This window comes from Mirounga angustirostris, unplaced genomic scaffold (genome assembly GCF_029215605.1).
Source record: "Mirounga angustirostris isolate CCGP_5_RB_7025 unplaced genomic scaffold, mMirAng1.0.hap1 SCAF_1, whole genome shotgun sequence".
NCBI lineage: Eukaryota > Metazoa > Chordata > Mammalia > Carnivora > Phocidae > Mirounga > Mirounga angustirostris.
In genome coordinates this window covers 69,659,403-69,678,704 of record NW_026991709.1, presented here as the reverse complement: position 1 = coordinate 69,678,704, position 19,302 = coordinate 69,659,403, and the positions used below count along the sequence as shown (strand labels likewise).

Sequence of the window (19,302 nt, the reverse complement as noted above, 5' to 3'; positions counted from 1 at the left end):
ATTAGCCAGAGGGATGATAGTCTAATCTTTCATTTAGTGTAAGAGGGGTTCAGAAAATAGATAAATTATGAGGCGCCTGGGTGGCTCAGTCGTTAAGTGTCTGCCTTCGGCTCAGGTCATGATCCCAGGGTCTTGGGATCGAGCCCCACATCGGGCTCTCTGCTCGGCCGGGAGCCTGCTTCTCCCTCTCCCACTCCCCTTGCTTGTGTTCCCTCTCTCGCTGTGTCTCTCTCTGTCAAATAAATAAAATCTTTAAAAAAAAAAAAAAGAAAAGAGATAAATTATGAATCTGTAGTCATGTACGAAGAGCTATTAGGAGTGATTGATATCTTTCCCTCTCCTTAATTTCCCAGAAGAATGAGATAACATGATCATGCCTAGCTTTGTGCTTTGCTACAGAGTAAACTCAAATGTTTATTGAGGTAAATTGAGATTTTAGGGGACTGACACTAGATCTGTCCACAAAACATTCCTTGGGGGTCCTGCCAGATATATTCTGAACAAATGAGACAGTGCTGTGCCCATCGTGGCAATTCTTATGTTTTATGTCTTCATTTTCAGATTGCTCCCTGAGAAAAGATACCTTGTAAAGGTATGTAATAAGTACTCATGGCTTGAATTTGATACTTAAAATGGGTACACTTTATTATATAAACTGTACTTCAATAAAGAAAATATATACATGACTGTTTAGTGAATGAATGAATAAAAGGTGTTGGTAATGAACGTATTTATCATTTTCTTCAAAGGCGTCTCTGTGATGCACTCACCAAAACTTTGTCCTTATTTGATGCTAAATTAGTCTTCTCATTTTACAATTTAATAGTAAATCAGTCTTCTTGTTTTCTTACTTGTTCTCTTATGTTTTGTGGGAGAAGAACATGCTAAAGATAGGGTGAAGAAGAGAATTTTTGAAATACATTGAGAATACTATTGTCTTGTGGAAATACTCATTCCCCTGAAGATGGATGTATCTGATTATATAATATGCCAAAGTTGCTTATAGAGGTGCTAACTTCAGCAGTTGCTTAGCTGTTAGTCACACATGCACATTAAGCCAATTCATTATGGGTCACAGAAATTGGTGAGATTAAAGTAGATCTTCTAAACATAAGATTTTCTTAACATAAATTACCTTAACGTTGGAATCATCTAATTCAGTCCCAAATTTGAAGTAATTTAGATTAGTTGAGATTTATATACTCTAATATTCTCTTTAAGTGGAGATAGGGAAGGAATTTTTCACTTAGTTCTCTTTCCCCAAACTCAACTAAGAAAATAAGGAAATTCCTTTGCTCCTAGACTCATTCTCTTGCCACACAACCTTTGACTAACTAGCGTATTGTATTCCAGAATTGTAAAGTTTCCCCCTTTTTTCCCCCTCAGTCATTAATATCCTATGCTTACTTGTTTTAAATATATTTGTCCTTTAACTATAATTCTGACTTTTTTTTTTTTCAACTTTTATTTAGAACAAACTTTTTCCACAAGCTATTTCTTATTTAGAGAAGACTTTCCAGGTTCGTAGACCTTCAGGCACTATCCTACTTAGCAGGTATGTCACATTCAATACAGGTCATTTTCTTCACTTGTTTAGTACACTGACCTCCCCATTCTGCCAGTATGACAAATTGCAAAACTCATACTAGAATATTTCATTATGTTTGTCCTTAGAGACCAAACTGCAAGGTATTTAAAAGGAATAACGAAGCACCTGTTAGGTAATCATTCTTTCCTTGATTTTCCATTATGAGGTGACCTGCTAGATCTTTTCCTAGGGTTTAGTTGCCTGGTCCCCATATCCCCTTCCTCCCTCATGTGTCTACAGTAGAGGCTTATGAACTATTTGGGAGTCTAAAAACCTAGCTTAGGAGAATTTCCCATGAAACTAAGAATTCTTTCTTAGTCCACTTTTCTAACAAAAATAGTAATCATTATTAATGAACTAATATAGTAGCTGCTAGGTTTTTAAAATGTTTTTAACTACTGTGAACTATGTTTCTTTCTTTTTTTTCCTATTTTTTTGTAATTAAATTTTGATGTACAAATGAACTGAAGACAACGTGCAACCAACCGATACCTACAGAAGGAAAATGATCCTCATAGATACTGTACTGGGGAATTTGCAGAGCATACAAAATGCGGCCCAGTTATAGTGCCTGAGGAGCACCTCCAGGTAATTCACCCTACTCTTAGCATAGTTTTTACTCTTTTTTTTTTTTTTTAAAGATATTATTTATTTTTTTGAGAGAGAGAGAGACACAATGAGAGAGGGAACACAAGCAGGGGGGAGTGGGAGAGGGAGAACTGGCTTCGCGGGGAGCTGGATGCAGGGCTCGATCCCAGGAGCCTGGGATCATGACCTGAGCCAAAGGCAGACGCGTAATGACTGAGCCACCCAGGGACCCTGTTTTTACTCTTTAGGATAAACTGAGAGAGGGAGATTGTGAATCTGTGAGTGTCACCAAGGAATTTTTATAGACTTAAATTCAAAAGCTTCATTTTTCTTTCAAAAGTAATCTTAGCTCATTTTATTCTTTCATTTTTTTTTCAAATGAATTTGATGATACCTTCTTTCCTTTTTTTTTTTCTTTTTTCAATTTATCTCTGGGGCTGCTGAACCATTTCAGCTTAGAACTTTATCTTTGTCTTCCAAAACATCTTTTAGCAGGTATATACTCAGTATTTTTGAAGGGCAATTTGATATTATCTCTTAAAATAAAAAATATGTATGGTATGCTTCAACCCAATTTGGAAGTGTATTCCATAAAAATACTTACAAATCCGCTATATATGTTCAAGGATATTCTTTGCAAAACCATAAATATGCCAATATTAGTATTAAATTATGGTATAATCCTATAATGGAATACTATGCAGCTGTTAAAGAATGAGGTAGATCTCTATATACTGACTTGAAAAGATATTTAAGCTCTTAAATGAAAAAAGTTGGAAATCAGTATGTGTAGTTAGCCCATTTTATTTAAGAATTATAATCAATAATTCAACTTAATAAAACTGAAATAAAAACATAAAAAAATTAAAAAGTGTAGGTAGATATACAATGAAAAATTACGAAACCACCTAGAGGTATACACATACTAAAGAATCTGGAGCCAAATTAAAATATTAGTGGTTTTTTTTAAGAATTGGAGTATGGGGGGCTTTTCTTTGGTAAATTATGTATTTTTGTAATGTTCTGATTTTTCATATTAAGCATATACTACTTATCAGTAAAAAGATAAAAATTTTAAATGTGTATACGAGGAAACCAATTTATTATACATATACATTTGAAAATATGATTATTGCCTTAGCTGTTTCTCTCTATTGAACTGTGTTCTCTGGTTACTTCTGGAAAATGAATATATTACTGAACATTTACTTTGTAACCAAAATTAAGCATATGTTTATATGAAGTTTACTTTGTATTTTTTTTAAGTTATATGAAACTCAGTAAGGCTTTTAGAGGCCTGTATATTGGCACTAATACAACTAACTTACTCAGCTTTCATTTCTTAGATTTCTTGGGAGTGTATAAAAGGTTTTAGGGACATGTTTAAAAGTTAAAACAACTTGTTATTACATATCCAGCTCTTTCCCCAAGAAATTTAGAGGCATTTTATAGACATTTTAAGACCCATTCCTTGGGGCACATGGTTGGATCAGTTGAAAGAGCATGCAAATCAATCTCTGGGTCGTGAGTTTGAGCCCCTCATTGGGTGTAGAGATTACTTAAAAATAAAATCTTTAAAAAAAAAAAAAAGACATTTCTTAGCTTTTTTTCTAAGGTATTTTTTGTCTTCAATTCTGTTGGCTTCTCCAAATTCTGCTTCTTACTTCTTGATGGGTTGGGGGGTTGATGTGTCCTGATTTTTTTTTTTTTAAATACATGAGTGATCATGGAAAAGAATGTTTAAAAATCACAACTTTTTGTAACACTATTAATAGGTTAAAGTAATTGAACTGAAAAATTATAAATATATGTATTAGAGAAACAAGAGTAAACAATGTAATGAAATGGAGATTTCTGGTTTTTTTCTATATAAAACCATCACTTACACCTAAAAAAATCAGAATTTACTGATTTTTTAATTTGTAATTTGGAGGTTTGAGAAAGGAAGTTCTCTAAAAAGCAGCTGTTACACAGGCAAAGATTTAAATAAAAAACTAGAAATAAGAGTGATGTTGAGGTGACTTTACCCTTTAAACTCATCTTTAAAAGGTAAAGATGACTAACTTTTTACTTTGTACATGTTTGTATTATATGAATAACAAGATACAGGAATTACTTTATAATAGAAAATACATTTCCATTAGATAAAAAACTTTTTATTAATTTTGAAATAACTGTAGATTCACAAGAATATGCAATATATATGTGTATATATACACACATACAAGAAGGTCCACTGTAACTTTTCACCTAGTTTAAAAGTTTAAAACCTTTTCTATTTGTCTTTTTTTGCATCCTGGTTGACTGCCCTTAAAAATAATAAACAATTGATTGTTTTAATTAAGATTATAGATTTATAATCATTTATAAAGTAGGAATTTTGGTAAAATAAATTCACAATTAGAGAGAGGAACTGAGTAGAGGTAGGAATGGATTTTGATAAAAATTGAAGGGTAATAAAAGTTAAATCATACAAATTTAGAATCTGGATTCACTATAAAATAAAAGTCCCTATAGCTAACCTTGTCTCTGGTCTGATTTTCTGTTGCCTGCCATGGGCTCAGCGATGCAGGGTCTGCCGTGGGGGCAAGTGGTCCTGTGTAGCAGTGGGTGTACAAGACCAAGAGGGCGTCCGGGATGCAGACTTTGTTCTGTATGTTGGTGCTCTGGCCACCGAGAGGTGCAGCCATGAAAACATCATCTCTTATGCAGCCTATTGTCAACAGGAAGCAAAAATGGACAGGTAAACTTTCCCCCGAGACTTATTTTCCAAGATCTAAAATGGGAACTCTTAAAATGAATCCTAAGTGTTTAGAATACAGGATGTTTGCCTTTTCCAGATTGCCTCCAGTAGTAAGAAACTGTACCCTGCTTGGATGGGGTAGTGGGGACGGTAGGGCATGGTGGGTGGAGGAGAGTGTCAGGTGATAGAACTGTTATTGATATGGTAATGTCAGTACCAACTCCAAAGATAAAGTCTACTGTGGAGAGAATTTTCTTTGGAAGTAAATACCTCTCTAAGGAAACAATTTTAACTTTAATTTTAGCACCTCTGTGCTAAATCTGTAAGATGTTAAAAATAACTGTCCATCTAATTGTCATATTATTTGCTATGTCCTTCACTTAGATAAATTATCACTTAAAATATTTAGAGGCTCTTTTTAATTTATAAAAGATTAAAAAAAAAAATTTCCAAGTGAGGCAGGCTTGAAATGATGTTATTTTATATGCAGAAGATTGCCTGTCACATTCCAAACAAATCAGTCAAAGGTATTAGAAATTGCCATGTCTCAGGATAGATTGTAACATTCTCAAATCTAGGAGAGTTAATGTGACCAATTCATGTGTATATTAGGACCACTGCTGAGATCTTGAACGTTCATCTATCTGTCAAGACTAGCTGACTTTAAAGAGCTGTTTCATTTATATTGATGTACAGTTCATTTGAGGAAAAAAATGAAATCATTTGTTGAACCAAGTAGGCAATACAAAGGAAATAGTGGTATATGTTTACCTAAAGGTGTTAAGGATACAGTCAAAATCAGCATCATGGATTATGAAACAGTCTGTTACCATGATGCTATGTAACTGATGATCTGTGAAATCTGTCCAAAAATCTTTAGCTTCTAAATGTTAGGAAAGCTTAGAGTAAAATGATTGAATGTATTACTGAAAAAGAAAGTGCTATATGTTTTTGCAAAATATATATATATATGTATATATATATTGTTTAGTGAAAATACATGTATTTAATAGAGTATTCCTTTTTTCTGAGAAGTTGTCATTAAATTTATGATATTTTATAATTAATGGTATCTCAATATCAAGGAAATGTGGTATTTGGAGTGCTAAATGAATGATAAGTTATCTCATAAAATGAGATACTTTTTTAATGTAGGTATCTGTGTGAAATATACCTTCATAATAGTAGTGCCACGAAATCATGGTTATCTTAATTTGAACTAAACTGTATGAATTGTGCACACACATACACACACAATTTCATTTTCAATATACTGTTGAGTGTAAAAGACCATTGTAAAATAGTGTATATAATATTACATATTTGTTTTAAAGTTTATATATGTACTTGAGCTGCTAAGAAGAAAGAATTATTTCTTGTTTCTAAGAAGAATTATTCCTATAAAGTAATAATTAGGATTACCAGCCATTCCAATTTGGTCTGGACGTCCCTTGTTTTAGCACTAAAAATCTTATCCTGGGAAAGCCCTCAGTCCTGGGCAAATCGGGATGGCTGGTTATGCTAAAAATAAAGCACCCCAGATTGTTGATAGCAGTTAATTCTGATAGTGAAATTTAGGGGGAAGTAGGTTGTAAAACAAAATTTTCATGTTTTTTCTTTAGACATTTCTATGTTGTTTAGATATATACCCTTTCACAATGAGCTTTTATTACTTTTTTTTTTTTAAATAAAAGACATATTAAAGTGAACTTTATGTATTAGGAACAGAATGGCTTCCTTGGAAAAGTCGGGAGAGGGATATAAAATCCCATGTTGAGGTGGATCTAGATTAGTTCATCTCCTGTCAGCATCTGACAATGCTGAAAATACCTAAAGTTATCTAGTTGTCTTTTGGTGAGAGAATCCAGCATAGGAACCATCACACAGATAAGAATCCCATAACCCAGAGGTGTGTTTCAGTTTCTTTGCACTGCTATTAATGTTTGTTTAAAGTACTTTTAAGTTTCGGGCACCTGGGTGGCTCAGTCGGTTAAGCGGCTGCCTTTGCCTCAGGTCATGATCCCAGAGTCCTGGGATCGAGTCCCGCATCGGGCTCCCTGCTCTGCAGGGAGCCTGCTTCTCCCTCTCCCTCTGCCTACTTGTGTTCTCTATCTCTCTGTCAAATAAATAAATAAAATCTTTAAAAAAAAAAAATACTTTTAAGTTTCGGTTCACATTTGATATAAATGAGTAACTAAAAGAGTAAATGTTGGTACCAGTGAATATGGAGCTACTCATATATGTCTTCTCATATCTGGGAAAAGAATTTTGTTTCTTCTGATGTTGATGTTGGAAGAAAAAGTATCTTCAGTTCTTTTTTAATCTTTTAGTTGAAAGAGAAACTTTCCTTCAAAACTGCCATATCAATTCATTCCATGAATATTTGAGTGCCTGTGTTCAGCCAGCAGACTAGGTGAACAAAATAGACACATGTACCTGCATCACAGAACATACAAATTACTGAGGGAGACAGATACTAAATATACTTACAAATAAATGTGATTTCAAAATGTGATAAATTGTAGGGGGAAAAGGGTGCTGTAACATAAAAGAGAAAAAAGGGGGAAACATAAATTATGGCAAAGACAGACTATTTGAAAGTGAAACTTTAGGTGTAACCTGAACATTGATAAGCTTCAGCCAAATAAAGAGCTTGAGAAAGACTTAACGTTAGGAAAAATCCGTGTGTGCCTGTTGCTGTTAGAAGCCACTTCTGTGGACACTGGGTTTGAGGATGAGAACTTAAGGAGATGCATCGGAGAGACAGGGCTGTTTTATTTTAAATGCTGTAGGAAGTCCCTGATGAGTTTTAAGCCTGGCAGTGGCATCCATTTTATATTTTAGAGGTCAGTGTAGCAGTGTTCTGGTAAGTGAACTACATTCATACTTTTTTTAAGTGTAAGTCCATTCTCAAGTGTGAACAAAGTATGCCGTGTGTTTCTTACTTAAATAAGGCAAATGTTATTTTGGAAAAGGTGATTTACATTTTAAGTGGTAAAATGTTAGGGTAGTGGTGGGAGAAAGGACTTTAGAGTTCCTTACTATTGTCTGTTTGCCACAGCTTTTGAAAGACAGGTGCGTGGTGGAACTGACTGAATTACGCTAGGTGATAGTCAGCTCTTGGACTCTCAGGTTCTAGGCTTAGAAAGTGATAGAATTGTGTAGATTCTAGAAAGTTTAGACTATGAAAGAAGATGATGGGAAGATAAAAAATATCTGTATGCAAATGAAGGCAATGTTAGGGCAATCTGTCTGCAAAATCAGCAAGATGGGCATAAGAAGCTTGAGCAACCTGAATGATTTGCTTATTGTCCTATTGTATATCTAGCTTCCCTTTCCACCGACCTATAAATATAGTGAAATGCTGAAGTAAAAAATGGATTTTACAAGTAAACCAGTGTTAGAATTTAAGTTTCTGAGTCCATTCTTATCTTTTGATATATATGAACATATTTTATAAATTCACACTGAGGTGTAATTAACTTTATATTAACTTTCCTTTTGTGAGGACAGGTGCTAATGAGCCACACCATAGGAAAACAGAGGTAGATGTCTTGAAGGTGTAAGACAGTGAGTTAGATGTTATGGTACAAAATGACGTTTGATATTTAGCAAAGACTTTTCTTACCTTTGTCAATGTTTTATAGAAAAGTATAGGTTAGTACTTGAAATTAATATTGCACTGTATGTTAACCACCTGGAATTTAAATAAAAACTTGGGGGGAAAAAGATAAAAGTATAGGTTAGTAAATATCATAATACGTATTTTTCTGGAATATAATAAAAAATTCAATGTCTATTTTAACAGGCCAATAGCAGGATATGCTAACCTGTGTCCAAATATGATCTCTACCCAGCCTCAGGAGTTTATTGGGATGCTGTCCACAGTAAAACATGAGATTATTCATGCCCTGGTAAATTTTGCTGTTAACTCCTCTTCTTTTCTTTGTGCTTCGATTTTCTGTTTATTATGCTCTCATGTTGATGTATATGTTAAGTTTTGGATTCTTAGATATATGTCAGTAAAACCTAGATGATTAGGCCTCTGCCAATAGAGAATTTTTAATGATTAAGAAAATGGCTAGGTTGAGTTATACTACCCAAATTAATTAAACAAGTAAATTCATTGGGCAAATAGGAGTTTTGAGAAAATGATTACTATTCTTTAAAAAAAAAAAACTTAGTAATTTAGAAAAATTCACTTTCCTCTAAAGTGATAATTGATAATGCTAGTTTTAGATCTTTCTTATTTTTTACAGAGATCTGATTTGAAAAGACCTCTTGAGTTGCTTAGGCTTTCTAAAATTTAAATATACTGACTGATTCAAACCTCCCCTTCCTTTTCCCTAATTTGTCCAAAATAGTGAACTTTTATGATATGTACAGAAAATTAAATAAAGTTACCTAAGACCCTAGGAAATGTTCTCTTGATGCCATTTATGTATTTAGAAAATAGATAGTAGTAAAATGCAGTAATTGAGAGAGAATAGATTACACAGATTTAGGTGTGAATCTTCTTAACTTTACCACTGAAAATCTTTGGGATCTTGTGTAAATTATTTAGCCTTTGTAAGCCTCACTTTCATTTGTTAAAATGAAGATAATAGTAATACATACTAGAGTGGATTTTTTTTTTTTTTGGAGATTAAGTAAGATAAAATAGAAATGCCCTAGCACTATGCTATAAATAGTAAGGTATAATAAAATTAGTGGCAATTATTTATTAGTCTTACTTAGTGAGCTGTCATGTATGACCTTGCCTGTCTTTAAATCAGCATTGAATAACTCAGTGAAACTCCAGTGTAACCAGACAGCATTTATGTCCTTGAAGTAAGGGGATTCTAAAATGAATTATCTCTTTGTCTTTTATTTAAAAAATTAAGCTGAACCTGCTAATTGAGGTGAAACACAAGGATCATTCTAAGTAAGATCTAAAACCTATAGGGGCGCCTGGGTGGTTCAGTCGTTAAGTGTCTGCCTTGGGCTCAGGTCATGGTTCCAGGGTCCTGGGATCAAGCCCTGCATCGGGCTCCCTGCTCTGCAGGAAGCCTGATTCTCCATCTCCCACTCCCCCTGCTTGTGTTCCCTCTCTCGCTGTCTCTCTGTTAAAAAATAAATAAAATCTTTTTAAAAAAATAAGAAATAAAAACTATAGATACTTGATGTTGAGAGAAACAAAGAAAAACAACAGGTTTTAAGTGAACATGAATGCTGAGGTCCCAGGCATGAGGTAAATTAGGTTATGAACAGGCAATTCAGAGAAGAAAAAATCCAATTGACTGAAAAATGTGTAAGAAGGTATTCAGACTTACTTTAGCTGTCAAGGAATTTCAAATTAAAGCTAGATACCACTGGGGCACCTGTGTGTGGCTTAGTTGTTAAGCGTCTGCCTTTGGCTCAGGTCATGATTCCAGGGTGCTGGGATCGAGCCCCACTGCTCAGCAGGGAGTCTGCTTCTCCCTCTCCCACTCCCCCTGCTTGTGTTCCCTGTCTCGCTGGGTCTCTCTCTGTCAAATAAATAAATAAAATCTTAAAAAAAAAAAAAAACTAGATACCACTGACTGTAAAAGCATGTATGAAAGTTATGCACATTGACTTCAAGGTAGTGGTTACTTCTAGGAATAGAGGGAGGAAAAGGGGGTTAGGTAATGGGGCTTCAGCCATATTTACTCTCCAGTGTTTTATTTCTTAAAAGTTTGAAGAAAATATGGTAAAACTAACATCTTAAATACCCTTAAAGAAGATACATAAGTTTGGGGGTGGTTTTTTTTGTTTTTTGTGTTTTGTTTTTTTGTTTGTTTTACTTTGTATATTTGAATTATTTTAAAAATTGTAAAAACCTAAGAAGTTTTAAATATTAGCTTACGTCTCAAAAACCATCCTGGACAATGGTAAGAATTGTATGTTTAACAGAGATTCCCTATGAAATTATATATGCTCATAGCTATCGATTACAGTTACCTGTGGTGCTTTGAATACCTAATAAGCCTTCTGAGATGTGTGTTTAGAATAATTTTCAAGCTGATAGAGTGGAAAAAAATGTGTATTTACAATATTATAAAGGATGAGGCAAATTATACTATTTTAAGCTTTGTATGACTTCAGTGAATTGTATATTAAGAACTATTCAGGTTTTCTTAAAGAACTATTCAGATTTTCTTAGGTGACTCAATTAAGTGTCCTTTGCATCTTCAGAGATTAAAAAAGAAGAAGAAATTCAGGAATAAAAGAATAACCTGGATTCCATTAATCATTTTGGCAAGCCTTGAATGACACAGAGGCCCCAGTTGTGTAAGCAAAGAAATTTGCCAAAGAAATTGGTTAATTAAGTGATCATTTGTGGTTGTTAATTATTTAGATATGAGCATATTCTCAGTGTGCAAAACATACATAAAAAAGTAGTTACAAAAGTGCTTTGTTTTAGTTACTAGATTAGGAAAGACAGCAAGAAAGGAAATCTCACTAATGAAATAGGACATATCAATGGCAATCATTTTGTGTGTGTGTCCCCATTTTCTCATCTATTTTGGGAGGGGAAGGATAGAGAATGGGAAACTTTATGTGAAGTATCCATTATGTCATTAAAATTGAAGACTTATTAAAAATAGTATTTAAATTATGACTGTAAATATAAGAAATTCACATTGCAAAAGAATTGGGGGATATAAGTGATTTTACACATTACCCTACCATCAAGAGAACCACAGCTAACATTTTGATATATGTTTCCATTATTTTTTCCTAAGTGTACACACACAAACACATTTCCAGTCTTGTTAAGTACAGATATATATTAAATGTGGACTTCAGGATCAAAGATTTTGAATTTTTATGAGCGCGCTTAGGAGCACACTTGATTACCCACCCCCTACTCTAAACTATGTTAATTGTTCTTAGTGGTAACATTCCCTGGATGCAATTGTACAGCTTATGTAGTAAGTTTGTGTGAAGAGGATAAACTGATAAATACATTCTTAAACACATATATTTCCTTATTTATGGCAGTGCCAGAAGCATGTTGTCATTATTACTTTGGATTTCTTCACTTACTCAAGTAATTGAAATTTAAAATTCATAAGATGGAATCCGAATTTTTGTCCAATTCCAATATATGGCAGATCCCTGTAGAAGTATTGGCTGGGTGCTTTTGTTCTCTTTTGATAGCAGTGTGTTATGATGTGTATAATCAGACTTGATATTTTTCACATTGAGGCATTTTGAACTTTTTTTATAGGGATTCTCTGCTGGTCTATTTGCATTTTACCATGATAAAGATGGAAATCCTCTAACTTCAAGATTTGCAGATGGTCTCCCACCTTTTAATTATAGGTATTTGTTATTTTTGTTCTTGTTCTTCTCTTTTAGAAGGGTGCTAAGACTAGAATCTGAGAATCATGGCATGTTAGGTGCCATAAATAATAGTGGCTTCATGGCTAGCCTAAAAAAACTGTAGCTATTAAAACAGGATAAAAGAGGTCATGAAAGCATTACCCTTTCATTTTAAAGATGAAGCAGTTAAGATGCAGAAAACTTAAGTGACTTGCCCAAAGAGCTGGGACTCTTCTTGCCAGCAGAGCTCTTTTCCACCACATTGTAACTTGTATTACCATACAGTATAGTTAGGCCATGGGAAAATGTGGGTTGGTTATATTTTGGTTTATTAATAATTCTTGCCTCTCATGGCAATATTTGCATGTGAACTGATACTGTATTTAGTATAGCATATTAGTAGCAATCTATAGGTTCAGAGCCTAAAATAATAATATTAACACTAAAAAAAATTTATCAAGAATTTTTTATAGCATATCAATCACAGAACTGTTAACTATTTGCATACATTTATATAAAAAACAAATCTCTACATTAAGAGGATATGTCCACAAAAAGACATGCACAAGAATGTTCGTGGCAGTTTTGTAATTAATTGCCAAAAAATAGAAACTACCCAAAGATCCATCAATAGAAGAATGGATAAATAAGTTATGATATATTCATATAATTAAAAACTAGGCACTAATAAAGAACATACTATTGTTACATGCAGTAGCATATATGAATGTCACAGATACAATGTTGAGCAAAAGAAGTCAATCTGTTCGTATGGAATTTAAAAAAGAGCCATGATAAAAGGAAGATAAGTGGTTTTACTTGAAGGGCCAAGCTGTTAAATGGCATACAGGTTGAGTATAGATTGGGAAAGGGCACAAGGAAAGCTTCCAGGGGTACTGACAGTGTTCCCTACCTTTATCAGATTAGTGGTATATGGATGTGAAATAAACAGTTAAACCTTACGCTTAAAATTTGTTCACTTTGGGGCGCCTGGGTGGCTCAGTTGGTTGGGCGTCTGCCTTCGGCTCAGGTCATGATCCCAGGGTCCTGGGATCAAGTCCCACATCGGGCTCCCTGCTCGGCAGGAAGCCTGCTTCTCCCTCTCCCACTCCCCCTGCTTGTGTTCCTGCTCTCGCTATCTCTCTGTCAAATAAATAAATAAAAATCTTTAAAAAAATAAAAAAAATAAAAACTTTGTTCACTTTGTGTATATTTTGCTTTAATTAGAGAGATTTCTATTAAAATAGCTAGAATTAAATACTGAAGCAGATAATATTTTATTCATCATAATATTTTTTAGAGTACATGTGAAGAAACAAATTCTAATTGGAAATAGATATTTTCCTTCTTAGATAGTTTGTGTTCATTTGGTTGTGTAGGAAGGTCTGGTCTTTCCTAAGAATTGTGGTCTTATGGGAAACATTAAGTGGTGAGATAGACATCATCTGCATAGTGATGTAGGTAAGGAGGAGAGAGATAGCCACACAGAAGAACTATTGTTAAGCTGATAATTTGCAGTGCTTTCTTGTATTCAGGATATTCCTCAAAAGCAGGAAATCTTACGTATAAATGGAGATAATAGAATAATAGGAAATTCAGTTGATAACATATGAAGAGTTGAATTTGTCCCTACCGTATCTGGAGAAACTATTTGTCTTGAAATGTAGATAGTGAGGGCGCCTGGGTGGCTCAGTTGGTTAAGTGACTGCCTTCGGCTCAGGTCATGATCCTGGAGTCCCGGGATCGAGTCCCACATCAGGCTCCCTGCTCAGCAGGGAGTCTGCTTCTCCCTCTGACCCTCCTCCCTCTCATGCTGTCTGTCTCTCATTCTCTCTCTTGCAAATAAATAAAATCTTAAAAAAAAAAAAAAACAAATGTAGATAGTGAAGAGGATATTGGGAGTTATTAATAAGGTAAAAGCTGGGGCGCCTGGGTGGCTCAGTTGGTTAAGCGACTGCCTTCGGCTCAGGTCATGATCCTGGAGTCCCTGGATCGAGTCCCGCATTGGGCTCCCTGCTCAGCAGGGAGCCTGCTTCTCCCTCTGACCCTCCCCCCTCTCATGTGCTCGCTCTCTCTCATTCCCTCTCTCTCAAATAAATAAAATCTTTAAAAAAAAAAAATAAGGTAAAAGCTGTTTATTTTCTTGCTGCCTTTGATCACTATGGGTGGTTAAACATTAATTTGCCATGGAAAAAGATAAAAGGAATTAAGAAACAGTGCAGAGGATCATAGGGGAAGGGAGGGAAGACTGAATGGGAAGTCATCAGAGAGGGAAAAAACCATGAGAGACTCTTAACTATAGGAAGCAAACTGAGGGTTGCTGGAGGGGAGGTGGGTAGGGGGATGGGGTAATTGGGTGATGGGCATTAAGGAGGGCACGTGATATGAAGAGCACTGGGTGTTTCACACAACTGATGAATTATTGAACACTACATCTGAAACTAATGATGTACTATATGTTGGCTAATTGCATCTAAATTAAATAAATAAATAAACTAATAAAAAAATAACATCTTCGAGGCATGGGTAGATGAACAGATATATGACACAGAAAATATAACAAAATATTAATTGTAGAATCAAAGTGATAGTTATCAGTTATGCAAGTGTTCTCTTTAGAATTCTGTCAACATTGTGTGTGTTTAAAATTTCCATAAAATAATAGTGGGAAAAATATAGCTTCTTTATATTCTGTTTTATTGGTGAAAATAAGAGATTCATAGGGTTAATGATAGAAGTAATCTAGGAAAAAAGCCAGAAAAAAAATAATATGGATTATAGGGAAAGACAAAATTGATGTCCATTATAATTGATGTCATTATATCCTACCAATGATATATGAATACTTACCTTACCAGTACTGGATAGTATAGATCTTTTTTTTAGGCCAATCTGGTAAAAGATGGTATCTTGTATTTCTAGGACTACTGCTAAGGTTTCAGCCATTTGAATTTTCTCTTTGTATACAGCCTGTGTATGTTTTTTGGCCAATCTTAGGTTATTTTTCCTCTTCTAATGATTTTGTTAGAGTACTTTATAATTTAGGGATATTAATCCTTTTTCGAGTTTGTTGCAAATATTTACCCCATTTACTTATTTCATTTATCATATTTTTTCATACAAAAAATTTTAAAATTTTATCATTAAATTCATCTATTTTTTCTTCTGTTGCTTAAGAAATTTCTGCCCTCCAATGATTATAAAAATATTCTAAATGTCTTCTAGTAAATTATTATTTGAATTTTTTACTTTCATAGCTTTAATTCATTTGGAATTTATTTTTGCTTCATGTATTTTGGGTTTTTTTTTATAAGGTACATATATGTTTATAACTGTTATATCTTCTTGGTAGATTGACCCTTTCATCATTATAAAATGTCCCTCTTTGTCTCTACTAACAATTTTTGTTTTAAAGTCTATTTTGTCTGATATTGGCACAGCCATTCCAACTTTCTTTTGAGTACTGTTTGCATGGTACATCTGTTTAATTCTTTTACATTCTTTGTGTCCTTGAGTCTGAACTGTGTTTCTTATAAACATAGTTGGATTATGGTTTTTTTTTAAAAATGCATTGTTCCAGTCAACCACATTCTGCCCCCTCTGTAGTGGTTGCCAGGTTGCTGGTTTTCATGATTGTGGGCTTTTAGTTTTCAGGGCTGCCACATAACTGGAGAGAGGGCATGGGAAAATGCCACAAAACTTGCTGTTCTTACTGAATTTTTCCATTTTTTAAAAAAATAAATGCTTTCTGAATTGCTGCAAGTCTTTAGTTAATTTTCAAAGTTCTGAAAAAGTTGATTAGGCATTTTGCCACTCTGCTCATTGCAGAGAATTTTCAGAGGTCTGCCATTTTTGCTGACATCTTCCTGAAATTTATTTCTGTATATGAGATGAAATAGGGATTTAACTTTTTTCCTTAATAGATAACCAGTTTTACAGCACAGTTACTAAGTAAATTATACTTTCCCACTAAATTAAAATGCCATTTTTGTTGTTATTTATTAAGTTTCCTAATTATTTGGATATGTCTCTGGACTTGCTTTCGTTTTATCCAATAAATTTGTTAAAAGGAAGTAATTCATTGTCATCTGAACCAAGTATTAGCTATGTGAACTTGAGCAAGTTACTTCATCTCTCCAAACTTCTGTCTCTTTATCTGCAAAATAGTGATGATAATCTCATAAGGTTGAAAAGATTAAATTAGAAAATTTCAAGTACTTTGCAAGGACTTGGTACTTAGTAAACTCAAATATTTTAATTTCATATTGATGTTCATAAACACTTTTACTATTTAAAGTTGTGGTGAATTTGCAAAATCACTGTCTTTTATTCTTTAATTGCAGTCTTGGACTATATCAGTGGAGTGATAAAGTAGTTCGAAAAGTGGAGAGATTATGGAATGTTCGAGATAATAAGATCGTTTCTCACACTGTGTATCTTCTAGTAACACCTCGTGTTGTCGTACGTATTAACCCAACTTCTTCTTTTCCTGATCCATCTTTTCTTTTCCTTTCTTATAGTTCTTTCTTTACTAATCATTATTGTTAAAGAATTTAAGACTAGGGGCATCTGGGTGGCTTAGTTGGTTAAGTGTCTGACTCTTGGTTTCGGCTCAGGTCATGATCTCAGGGTTGTGGGATCGAGCCCCACATAGGGCTTTGTGCTCAGTGTGGAGTCTGCTTCAGATTCTCTTTCTCTCTGCCCTTTCTCGCAATTGTTCATGCACACTGTCTCTCTCTCTAAAATAAATAAATACATCTATAAAAAAAAAGAACTTAAGATTAAATTTCAGAACCTATAATAAGAAAAATAATATAAAGGCAGTATAGGAAAGCTACAAGCCAAGAGAAATCTGAAGAAATTGAAATTTGTCAATAACTTTCATGGCTCCATTTTACTCATTGCTTTAAGCCAGTGCTCCTCTACTCTCGTACCTCTTAGGATCTCTAAGGCTGGCAGGCTGGACACTCAGGGAAGAGTTACAGTTTGAGTCCAAAGGCAGTAAGCTGGCAGAATTCCTTCTTGCTTGGACAAAGTCAGTCTTTGTTCTTTTTAGGCCTTCAACTGATTGGATGAGGCCTGTCTATATTATGGAGGGTAATCTGCTTTACTTAAAGTAATTTAAATGTTAATCTCATCCAAAAACACCCTTAACTGAAACATTCAGAATAATATTTGATCAAATATCTGGGTACTGTGGCCTAGCCAAGTTGACATGTAAAATTAACCATCCCATTCTCTTATTTTTAAAATAAGCTCTACCCCCAACGTGGGGCTCAAACTGATGACCCTAGGATCAAGAGTCACATGCTCTACTGACAGCCAGCCAGCACCCCTGTCTTCGGAACTTTTGCACAGCTCTTGGGATATTTCCCATCACTGGAAATTTCTAACCAAAGGACAGAAAAAACCAAATGAGCAAAATTGTATTCTAATGAAGAACTTATTTTTGTTTCAAGGACTATATCTATACTAAGAGCAGTTTATACCTTCATTAAAAACATTGTTGATATAATAGTTACAAATGGCAATCATGTTAGTCTGTAGCCTTTTTGAAACATGTGACGTAAAGCCAAAATCTTCAAATAGAGGAAAACATATTAAGAGAAATAGTAATTTACTAGCAAAGAAGAGTGTAATAGTATCAAAATATTTAATTATATTAAAAGCCATATTTTTAAAAGATGTTCTCTCACTTCTCAACAAAGTAATTCTTTAACAGCTACTTTATTATATTTATATTAGATAAAGAATCTGCCGTTAGCTTATCGTACTTCTGTAGGGTTTATTTATTTTTTTCTGATTCTTAGGATGAAGCACGAAAACATTTTAACTGTCCAATTCTGGAGGGAATGGAACTCGAAAATCAAGGTGGTATGGGCACTGAGCTCAATCATTGGGAAAAGCGGTTATTAGAGGTCAGTTTATTTTTAAATTTTACTAGACATATTTTTTCTTTAACAAAAGTAATTCCCTTTTTAATAAAAGTAATTCTTATTCGGGCGCCTGGGTGGCTCAGTCGGTTAAGCGTCTGCCTTCGGCTCAGGTCATGATCCCAGGGTCCTGGGATCGAGTCCCGCATTGGGCTCCCTGCTCAGCCAGGAGCCTGCTTCTCCCTCTCCCACTCCCCCTGCTTGTGTTCCCTCTCTCGCTGTCTCTCTCTGTCAAATAAATAAATAAAATCTTAAAAAAAAAAAATCTTTAAAAAAAAAAAAAGTAATTCTTATTCAAGCTATTCAAACAGTATAATGGGTTATAAAGTAAAATTTTTTCTTTTTCTTGTTCTGTTTTTCCTCTTAACAAGCAGTTTCTCATTAATAAGTTCAGGTCAATAGTGAACTAGAATGAATCTTAACCAACCTCCTTGGTTATTGTTTGTTTGTTACTTAACTTCTTGCCTCTTTTTAAAACTACAATGTTTGATAGGCAGTGACTGAAATAAGTCCTCCTCTTTTCCACTCACTTCCCTTTCTTTTCCGTAAGGTGGACCCTATGTAAACCTAAAAACATCGTGACTTAAAGTTCCTTTTCCCCTTAGCGCTCCAGATTGACTTTTAGATGTAATCACTATTTAAGTTCTTTGTATATCCTTCCAGAAATATTATATATATGTAGAGATACACATGCCAACACAGTTTGTTTTTTTAATGGATTCATATATTTGTGCAACTGTTTTCCACTTAATAATGTATCTTAGACATCTTGCCAAGCAGTACAGGGCTCCTGCTGTAATGCAATGTATGCTTTCCTAAAAAACCTCTTTCTTCAAAATTGAACACGAAAAATAACAAGACTTGAGGGCGCCTGGGTGGCTCAGTTGGTTAAGTGTCTGCCTTCTGCTCCGGTCATGATCCCAGGGTCCTGGGATTGAGCCCTGTGTTGGGCTCTCTGCTCAGCGGAGAGCCTGCTTCTCCCTCTCCCGCTCCCCCTGCTTGTGCTCTCTCTCTCTCTCTCTCTCTCTCTCTGTCAAATAAAAAAATATATAAAATATTTTTTTAAATAAGTAAAAATAACAAGACTCATGGAAAAAACAAATAATATACCACTAAGAAAA

The 19,302-nt window shown here is 34.3% G+C and overlaps 1 protein-coding gene across 3 annotated transcripts in view; it reads left to right on the top strand.

The window, feature by feature from the left end:
- LMLN (leishmanolysin like peptidase) overlaps positions 1-19,302 on the top strand; it is an 87,699-nt gene that overhangs the window by 14,434 nt on the left and 53,963 nt on the right. For all 3 annotated transcript variants that reach the window (XR_010405960.1, XM_045903029.3, XM_064573506.1), the window contains exons 3-10: positions 562-592; positions 1,473-1,555; positions 2,059-2,176; positions 4,741-4,919; positions 8,728-8,833; positions 12,154-12,248; positions 16,592-16,709; positions 18,059-18,166. Coding sequence is in view for 2 of the 3 variants with exons in the window: in XM_045903029.3 (XP_045758985.2) it covers positions 562-592; positions 1,473-1,555; positions 2,059-2,176; positions 4,741-4,919; positions 8,728-8,833; positions 12,154-12,248; positions 16,592-16,709; positions 18,059-18,166 (838 nt within the window). In the remaining variant the exon portion in view is untranslated. The remainder of the gene's footprint in view (positions 1-561; positions 593-1,472; positions 1,556-2,058; positions 2,177-4,740; positions 4,920-8,727; positions 8,834-12,153; positions 12,249-16,591; positions 16,710-18,058; positions 18,167-19,302) is intronic.